The sequence below is a fragment of the Arvicola amphibius genome, chromosome 7, assembly GCF_903992535.2.
Source record: "Arvicola amphibius chromosome 7, mArvAmp1.2, whole genome shotgun sequence".
NCBI classification, from domain to species: Eukaryota; Metazoa; Chordata; class Mammalia; order Rodentia; family Cricetidae; genus Arvicola; species Arvicola amphibius.
In genome coordinates, this window is record NC_052053.1 from 46,083,132 (window position 1) to 46,093,151 (window position 10,020).

The 10,020-nt window shown below is 50.3% G+C and overlaps 1 protein-coding gene across 2 annotated transcripts in view; it reads left to right on the forward strand.

The window, feature by feature from the left end:
* Olfm1 (olfactomedin 1) overlaps window positions 1–7,526 on the forward strand; it is a 37,624-nt gene extending 30,098 nt beyond the window's left edge. For both annotated transcript variants that reach the window (XM_038337058.1, XM_038337057.1), the window contains exon 6: window positions 5,910–7,526. In XM_038337058.1, the coding sequence (XP_038192986.1) occupies window positions 5,910–6,584 (675 nt within the window). In that variant the 3' untranslated portion in view covers window positions 6,585–7,526. The remainder of the gene's footprint in view (window positions 1–5,909) is intronic.
* Window positions 7,527–10,020: the final 2,494 nt, after the last annotated feature.

The window sequence follows — 10,020 nt, forward strand, 5'->3', positions numbered from 1 at the left end:
CCTAGTACCAGCCATGTCTACCTCCCAAGCAGACAGCTTCAGACTCTGGGTAGAGCCAAAGTCTCCAAAGGACTTCTTCCCAGGAAGGCTGGTAGAGGCCCCTATACAAACACAAGTGACAGATGATGGGATGGAGAGGCTGCCCATTTGAGGACGGTGGTGGCAGTTGTGGAAGCAACAGTGGCTCTGCCCAGTGGCTGAGCAGGTACTCAGGCATCTCCTGTGCTGACCGCTCCAGGCGGTTCCCATCACTGCCTCTGCTTCCGGGGATAGAATCTATTAGGCCTTTCTTGTTTTAATGACAGCTGATTTGTACTCATTTGCCATTCCTTTCATGGCTGATAGAAGCTCTGTGTTTCTTTTTGATTTTGAGAAGAGGCTGGGTTCCTTTTTCCTGGGTGTTTCCCCCCTGGGCAAACAGCAGAAAAGAAAAATGATCCGGCTGCCCATTTTTTGCCTACTTCTCCTTCCTGGGGACTGGGCTGTGGTCTCAGTCTCTTTAGAAACTGGGCGTTGGGAGTCGGAGGCTGGGAGGCCCTTGATGGAGGAGGCCTGCCTGGAAGGAGCAGCCTCAGTCTTCAGGAAGCTCTAAGCAAACTGGAAGGGGTGTTTCTGTGAATCATGGTCCTTTGATGTCGTGCAGTGCCGATCACGGCAGCCAGGATGAGCCTCCCAGGGTCCCGGCCCTCCTCCCCAAGGGCTCTTCTTTTCAGAGGTTTGCAGGATAGTGGACAGAAGCAGAGAACTAGGAGTGCCTCCCTGGGCCCAGAGAAAGGAGCCCGAGATCCGAGATCCTGAAGCCTTATCACAAGAGAAACTCACATCTCTCCCGAGCAAGATTGTAGTTCTGGAAACAAGAGGCAACTAGAGTGGACAATAGATGTGCCAGCTCTAGAGAGCAGTGCCACTAAGGCCTCAGCCAGTTCTAGAGGGCTGGCTGGGCTGCCCTGAAGGTACCATAGGGTCTGGGATGTGTGGACATAAGTTGCATTCACACTGGTTTCTGGACCATGATGGTCTCATAGCTTCTCAACATTCTAGTTTGGTTTTGGCCGCTGTGATAAAAAGCAACTTAGGGAGGAGGATTTTCTGTTACACTTTCATCATTAGGGAAAGTCAGGGCAGGAGCTCAAGCAGGAACCTGAAGGTGGACCTGTTTGCTATTCCTGAAAGCGTTACTTCTGCCTAAGGAACGCAACCGTAGCCAAAAAAATTACAGCAGGAACCATGGAGCATGCTAATTGATGGCTTACACTCAGCTAGCTCAGAACCTGTGATAGTGTTCCCCACCATGGGATGAGCCTTCCTATCAGTTAAGGCAATCAAGACAGTCCCTTACAGGCACGCCCATAGGTCAACCTAATGAGGACTCTTTATTCGGGTGATCCTAGGTTGGGTCAAGTTGACAATTAACATAGACAATTAACACTAACTAGAACACGTAGGCTGTGCTAGAACCCACATCCCATCAGATAAAACCTACTTCCGCTCTAAGTTTTGTTAGGAACACCCTTCACTACAGATGTGGGTGGCTTGGTTTTCTGGAGAGAAAGACAGAGCCAAGACAGGAGGTGCTTAGAAAGCCCAGGCCAGTATGCCAGGTTCTGTCCCAACCATGTCGTGTCTAGTGACCAGCTCTGGCTTGCAGAAAAGCAGGATGCTGGCTGGGAGCAGACACAATGTATTGGGTGCTGCTCTGAGCACTTTGGGCTCCAGACATTCAGAACCAATTGCTCCCCTTAGTGGCCCATGTATTCAGCCTGCTAAGTGACATGTCGCCTCATTCTACAATTGATCAACACCAGCAGTGTTTGTTTTGTTTTGCTCTCTTCCAATCTCCCATTCACTTTTGATCACATAACTCGCAGGAGACCAATAACTCGCCACACGTGCGCGCGCACATACACACACACACACACACACACACACAAACACACACACTCACACATACAGAGAAATTGATGTTGGCTTTATGGCTTCGGAGCAGGTCGCTGTGGAGGGTTCTGTGAGAATGCTAAGGTGAAGCAGAGGGAAGAATTGTGTTGAGCCTGTGAGGAGGCCTCAGAAAGCTGTAGAACCCCTCATTAGTGTGTGCGCGGGGGGGGGGGGGTGCTGCGTTGAGCTAGCTCTGTCTCCACTGCCTCTGTGTAAGCTGTTAGAACAAAATTAGCTTGGGATACCTTTGCACGGGCCTTCCTCTCTCCGTCTATCAAGCGCCAGCTGTCTCCAGGTGCTGTGCTAAGATACGTCCCTCAGCAGTGAGCCACCTGTTTGGTTGCCACAGACCCTCAGTCCCCACCAGAGGCCAGGCCCTTTTCACTAGTGTTAGAAGCAGAAGGACTTGGTAGGAGCTGGCTGTAGTTCCCATCTTTTGCATAGCATACATAAGTCCCTACCACACTACCACACCTCCAGACCCCTGCAGTTCCAAAGATTCCATTCTGGATTCCAAGACTCACAATCTTCTTGGACTAGGACACCCTGACAGAGCCATGTCCCACCCACCCCTCTTTCTTCCCCGTTACTGGTCCCCCACCTCAGAAGTCCAGTCTGACTTACACAAGACATCAGAGAGGGGGCTTGTATCATGCTCCCAGCATCCCCAGGAGGTTCATGTTCAGAGAGGTGGCGTATTACTCAATCCCCGGTTTAGCTCTGTGCTTCAAGGACCTGTCCCTTCATCTAAGCAGCATCAAAGCCAGCAGATGATCCTTAGAACAGAGGGTAGAATTATCCAGAAGGCTTTAGATTATGCTGATATGCTGGTGCCTGCAGCTCTGTCTGCTGACAGCTTAGACATCCCTTCTAATCCTTCCTCAGTGGGCGTACTTACTGGGACATTCCTGGGGCGGCTGGCATCCAGCCACTTCCTCCTAGCCTCCCACCGAGGCTCTCTCCTCCCCTTCACTAACACCTCCCTTTAGAACATCTTTTCCAAGGCTGAATTCCTTGATGTTAGCAGTTTCAGGAGGACATTTGTCAAATGCTCGCCCATCCAGAGAGAAGAGCTAACTAAAGTCTTGTTACTAAGAAAGGCCCTTAAATAGCATCACCTAACAACCCTGCTGCATTGTAAGGTGCTGGCCAGAGGCCCTGGCAGCCCTACCCTGGCTGCCCTCCTCCCTGAAAAGCAACTAAACTTAGTACAGTTAAGCAAACCTCCCTGGCCTCAGTTTTCTCATCTGAAAATGAAACTAGCCGCAGGGATACTTGGTTCTGTGCAGGATGGTTCAGGGAGCTCCGCAGAGCCTCTGGGACCTCTGCACCGGCAACCCAGGCCCTGGACATCCTCCCCAGGAGAGAATGGCAGAGTGAGTGAGACAGATGCAAAGTCAGCAAGCTAACTGACAAAGCAGAAAGATAAGATGCTCTCGGAGTCAAGCCCGGATGCTAGAAAGACATCCCAGTACACCTGGGCAATAGTTACAGATTTGGGGACTTGGAAACTACTAAATCTGTAAGTTTGGGTGTTAGGATATGCCAACATATTCCTTTTTTCTGATCCACCGAGTTTGTTCCCTGAAGAGCAGACTTTTTAGAGGCCACTAGGCAGCTGGAGAAGGGCGATGAAAAATAAAACATGGATCAAAGGAATCCTTGCTCATACATAGGTCACGGTGGGATTGGACTTGAGGCATGGTTCACAAGCTGGTGTAACAGTCTGGCTTGTGAAGTTACTTAGAAATAGGAGTGTGTGTTTCTCTTTTGCAGGTGGTCTGGTCAGTTGTGTCAAAATTGTCAGGGGTCAGCTATTGAGAGACAGAAACGGAGACCAGAAGAGTAAAAGTGGGGTGGTTTTTCTTCCACTGGTCCCCTCTACTTACTAAGCGGCTGTCTTGCCTCAACGGCAGCTCTGCTGGTATATGGGCTTATATAAGGGTTCATAGTGCATGATGACATTCATGTTCTCCAAATAAAGTCATGGAATTGTGCGGGCATCCTGACATCCTGTACTCTGCTCTGCACCTTTTGCTGAGCATCCTTGAGTCTAGTTGGAAGAACCCTTGATCCTTTCAGAGGACATGTGAACCCACTATCACTGGGGTCTCTTCCCAGGGCAGCACTAACCCAAGCTGAGTGAATTTGGTCTAAGCCATCAGGTCTTGGAAGGGACAGAAGACAAGGGCCTTTCAGATGGGAAGGTCACAGTGCCGAGGGGAGGATCAGCCTCTGTGGAAATGGAGCTCCTTTCCATGAAGATCTCTGGGTTTTGAGTTGTGAAGTTCTCCTCTGCAGAATGACCCATATCCCAAGCAGCCTCCCTAGCGTGTGGTTGAATATTCCGTCTCTGGAGTCCACTCCCCTGATGCCTCCTAATCTCTGTTTTCAGAATATGGTGGGCCTTTGCCTGATTTGCCAGTGTGTGGGAGATGAGACCATTTAGAGATCCTTAGACATTGGTGTCATCTTGTTACACACTGGACCCAAGAAACACAGAAACCCATCCCGAGCTCCCCACCACGGAAGGTCCACTCCAAAGTACCAAGGAGGGGCTTGCTCCAGAGGGGGACAGGTAGGGCTAGCAGAAGTTGCTTCAAGCAGAAGCTGCGAAGAAATAGAGAACTCCCTGTCCCACGAGGCAGCCCACTGAGGGCACAGTGAGTGGGCGGCTTTCCCCCAGAGACCAAGAGGCTATATGGACATGCCCCAATCCTCCAGTACTCCTCTCCATTCTAATCCGTGACCCATATCACTGAGGGATGGTCTGAGAGAGATGGGATAATAACAGCCTCGAACGAGACTCTGTTGTTGTCGTCGTTGTTTTTAATTTCATTAAAAACAAAAGGCACATCTGCTTCTGAGCATCTGAACGGATGTCTCAGGAACACAGTTGTTGGTTTGTGGGGGGGGGGGTTGTTTTGTTTTGTTTTTTTAACAAAAATGTCGCGCCATGCCTGAGAGCCGCCGCAGCCCTAATCCCTGCTCAGCTTTCCCAGCTCTCTGTGGATAAAGCAGCTGTCTTACAGCCAGGCAGATAACGCTGCCAGGGCTCTTCTCTTAGCCCCGCCCCCTTCTCATTTGCTACAAAATTGCTTCAAATGACTAAAGGTTTTTGTTCCCAGTATAGATGGTTCTCGGGTCAATTGGCGTGCAGAGTCATCAGAAATTCATAGGAAATCACTTCCTTTGTAACCCTTCAAACTCAGGCCTCGGCCATTTTTTCACTTGGTTGATTTCCATGGCTGTGAGCTCCGTGTTCCAGTCTGAAAAGTGTTTTCCGCAGATTAGGGAATGAGCTATTGCCCTCCACAGCAAACCAAAGCCCCAGTTAGTTATCTTTCGCTGCACACCCCCCACCCCTGCCCAGCACAGACGATGACTCAGACTGTACTTCAGTAACAGCCTGGTGGAGTGGAGAGGACTCGCTCACAGCGTCCCATCCTTACGCTGGGAGACGCTCCTTCCCAGTGACCTTGAGAGCCAGTCGTCATTGCCGAGAGAGGCTCCCCAGTGTGTGAGCATCTACTTAGCAGCTGTACCCTTTGCAAGGCTGACTCCAGCACTGTGTCCCTGCTTTGATGACATTCCCAAGCCCTTGGCCAGGATCCAATAGTGAGCGAACAGTGTGATCATTGTCCTATAACATGGCACCAGAGGGGGCTCCATCTGGGGTCCTGGTGGGGTTCCCCATACCAACCACTGGTGTATATTGCATAGACTGGCTGTGGACTGTGTATGTGTGAGACTCCAGAGTGCCTGACTGCCTGTCCCCACTCGTGTCCCTCCACTGTGTCCTACCCTTCCCAGGGGTTTGGAATATAGGTCTGAGTGGGGACCGGGCAGGAGCCCAGCATTCTCGAAGGCAGGACAGAATGTTCCATGGTCTTGTTGGCTCTTCCAGGTCCTTCCATTTTAAGTTCCCACACCCTCCTGCTGTGGGACACTAATGAAGTCTGCTCTCCCCACAGGTTTGGTACATGGATGGTTATCACAACAACCGCTTTGTCCGTGAGTACAAGTCCATGGTGGACTTCATGAACACCGACAATTTTACCTCGCACCGTCTCCCACACCCCTGGTCAGGCACAGGCCAGGTAGTCTACAATGGTTCCATCTATTTCAACAAATTCCAGAGTCACATCATCATCAGGTTTGACCTGAAGACAGAGACGATCCTGAAGACACGCAGCCTGGACTACGCTGGCTACAACAACATGTACCATTATGCCTGGGGTGGCCACTCAGACATCGACCTCATGGTGGACGAGAATGGGCTCTGGGCTGTCTATGCCACGAACCAGAATGCTGGCAATATCGTCATCAGCAAGCTGGATCCGGTCTCGCTGCAGATCCTGCAGACGTGGAACACCAGCTACCCCAAGCGCAGCGCCGGCGAGGCCTTCATCATCTGCGGGACCCTCTATGTCACCAACGGCTACTCGGGGGGCACCAAGGTCCACTACGCTTACCAGACCAATGCCTCGACCTACGAGTACATTGACATCCCCTTCCAGAACAAATATTCCCACATCTCCATGCTGGACTACAACCCTAAGGACCGTGCCCTGTATGCCTGGAACAATGGCCATCAGACCCTCTACAATGTCACCCTCTTCCACGTCATCCGCTCTGACGAGTTGTAGCTCCTGCTTTCCCAGAAGCCCAGGGTCCAAGTCCTCTCCCAGAGGACATTTCCATGAAATAGCTGCCAAAATGATTCCAAGAATACTAACAGCCCTGATTTTGAAAAATCAGCGTGATTCTGACGCCGAGGGATGGTGTCACCTCTGTGTTCCTCCTATTCATGCAGGTGGGCCACAGATTTCCGAAGAACCACCATGTATGTGGATGGAACTGCAGCCCAAGGCTCCCTGGCTGTCCCCATCCCTCCTCATTCCTCTCTGGTCAAATAACTCAAAGAAGCAAGGCGATGACTGTTGGCCCCTCTCACCCAAGAACAACCCACTGTTAGGATTGCATGGACATTTCCTTAGGTCGTGATCAGCGCGATGATGTGATGGCCATTCCTCCCTCCCAGAGCCCCCCGCCCCCGGCCCCCACGGCGCTCAGTGTAGGCTGCTTCAGCCCACACATATTGCAGCTGCCTTTCTCTTGACTGTGTTGTTGTCTCTTAGATTAACTGTGCTGAGACTCCCGGTAGCTCATGGACCCGTGTCTAGTGCTTTCCCGAAGCAATGGTGGGTGTTCGTAGAGTGAAGTTGCCGTACCCACGTTGTTGAACTTGCGTACCCTGTAGCTAGGTCGTGAGGTGTCCGTCTGTTATCCCCCAAGGTGGTAACTCCGTGTGTTCAATTTATGCAATGAATGTTGTCATGCAATGCCGTAGTTTGGATTGATAAGTGGATGGTTTCTGTTTCTAAAAAGAAAAAAAAAAATCAGTGTATGCCCTTATAGGAGACATAGTCAAGTTCATGTTGATAATAACCCAGTGGAATTCTTCTCTTCTTGTCAAGTTATCCGAATCATGTAATCTTGGATGGGAAGGACGCATCTTGGGAAACTTCAGTTTCCAACAGGAAGGAACTCCCCAAGGGTAGCCATGTGTGGAGAAGTCATTTTTTAAGAATAAAATAGGTAAAAGAGGGCAACTTTGTACTATTCAGTTATCTGAGGAACAATAAAGATATTAGGAGACAGCCTCGCTTTGCTTATTGTGTGACAAGAGAGATGAGCTGGATCCTTCTAGACTGTGGACCCCAGACTCCCAATCCCCAAAGCCAGAAAGAGCTTGGAGTTTCCCCCAACTTAGCTGCCCCTAGGGCTCCCACCCCTCACTTACTCTTCCCCCTTGGAATGGGCACCCATGCCAGACAGCCCCAGTGCCATTGGTCGTCACCAGCTGAGACCCCCACACTGATGCTAAGCCTGTGAAGGTGAACCTACCCCACTTCCAGCCCAGCCTTTTACCAAGGGTTGTCACAGATCTATGTAGGGGAGCCTAGTCCTCCCTGGGACCCCTAGGTGTGTATATCATGGCAGCTCCCAGGAGCTCAGCATGCAGATAATGTCTTAGGACCCCCAGATGGATCCCTGTGTCTAAGGAAGTCCTGAGGTTCCTGCAGGACAAATCACAGCCCAGGCCGAAAGCCTTTCTAGAATGCTCTCGAATTTAATGCCAGCCAGAGAAGTGATGGCTTGAGAGGAACTCTCTCTGCACATGGTGATGTACCTGGCCTTCGATCTGACAAGGTGGGTGCTGGCCAATGTTCTGTGTGGCTTGGTGTGTGATCTCCTCTCACCTCACCTCCACAGTTGGGCACCTATCACCCCACTCAGGGTGGACAGTGACAACATGGTTCAGGGTGCACGTTCACCAATCAGTGAGCAAACTAGTCTCCCATGTTCCCATGTATGTCCGTGAAGCTGGTTGATCCCCCAAGCAAGATATTGACTATACTCTGGACAAACTGATGCCCCTGGTGTTCAGCTGTGCTGTGGAATTGAGAGTTTGGGGATGTCTACGGACAGACAATGATCCTGGTGCCCACTAGAAGTTGGCAGACCTGCATGGTGAGTGCCTAGGAAGAAATAGCTATGGACATTCTGGGGATGGTGTCCAGCTTGGTCATACTAGGCATTCTTATTACCTGGCCCTTGACAGAAGTTAGAGGAACAGGATCATGATGGAAAGGGATCTGGGAGGCCTCCAGAGGGGTGCTGAGCCTGGACCAGCCAGGCCTGACATGGTGTTCTCAGCCACTGCTCCTCCAGGTACTACAACCTGGACCCAGGCTCCTTCCTTAGTGATTAAGTGGGCTACTGATACAGGTGACTGATCCAATCTTTGAAATTTTGATATGATGTTATCTACAAAGTTCAATTACAAAAAAGTTATCAAAAATCTCTTAATACTTTAAGTGAATTCATGATTTTGATTTGGCCACATTCATAGCTGTCCTCGGCCAAATGTAACGAAGCTCAATCTGTAGGTTGAGCAAACTTAGTTTCCTGTAAGAGACAGGACCGACTTTGGCCCTCTCTCACTGTGTTCACCAGACCCCAGACATGGGGTCCTAGCTTGCTCTCTGAGGGGGAGTGGGGCTGGCCACCTACTCTCTGGACTACCCTCCCCCCACCACACACACACCTTAGAGATGTCCCCTTTTCCCCCACCTGCTGGAGCATCTCCCTCCCACAGGCTCTCAGACTTCCCGTAACTAATCTCATCCAACGTATTCTAGGATCTGGGAGAAGTGGTTTAGGTATCCAAAATAGGTAAGCCTCCAAATGCAAACCAAAAAAAGAAGTCTCTTCTCTTGCTTTCTTTTCTGCCTGGGAATTCGCAGGCTCCACCAAGAGGTGACAAGGAAAAAGGAGGGGAGAGGAGGGCGGTCTGGGGAAAGCTAATCCTTAATTACAGCCTCATTAACTGCCAGGCTTCCTGAGCAAGTCAGCTCTCAGGGACACAGGGACACAGGAGGAGCCTCCAGTTAAAACTTTCAGAGGTGGGAGACATTTTTCCTACTTTCATGCTTACAAATTATCTCTGGGTGCAACAGCATGAAGAACCCCATCCCCATGAGATAGAGTAGCTGCTTATTCATCTGAAAGACCCAAGTTTCAATAAAGCCGTCATTCAAGCTGTGAGGCCTCTGCCCTCTCCCCGTTTTGACGGAGTCCTGTACACACATCATCAGCCTACGGCTCTGTGATGACGGGTGGTGATTGTGGGCTGATTTCTGTATAATTTCTTCTTAATGACATAGTAAAAATAAGAATCATAAGTGAGCAAATGCCCATCCTGTGAGTCACTAGAAGACAAAATAAGGATGTGACAGGGCCACATGGATTTGCTGTCTCAGACAGTGTACTTCCTAGGGAAATATTCTGCTAGGAGATTAAATGCGTAAGAAAAATGGCTCCATCCAGAGAGCAAATAAAGCAACCCCTGACACTGAATCTCCCAGATTCCAATAACTGGATATATCGGCCAATAGCAGAGCATCTGTGGATGAATTTTCTTTATTAAAAGTTTGGCCTGGGATCAAAATCCTGCAGTTCGAGATGCTCAGAGATCAGAGCACGAAGCCCAGGGTTCTATTCACAGCTGGGCACGGG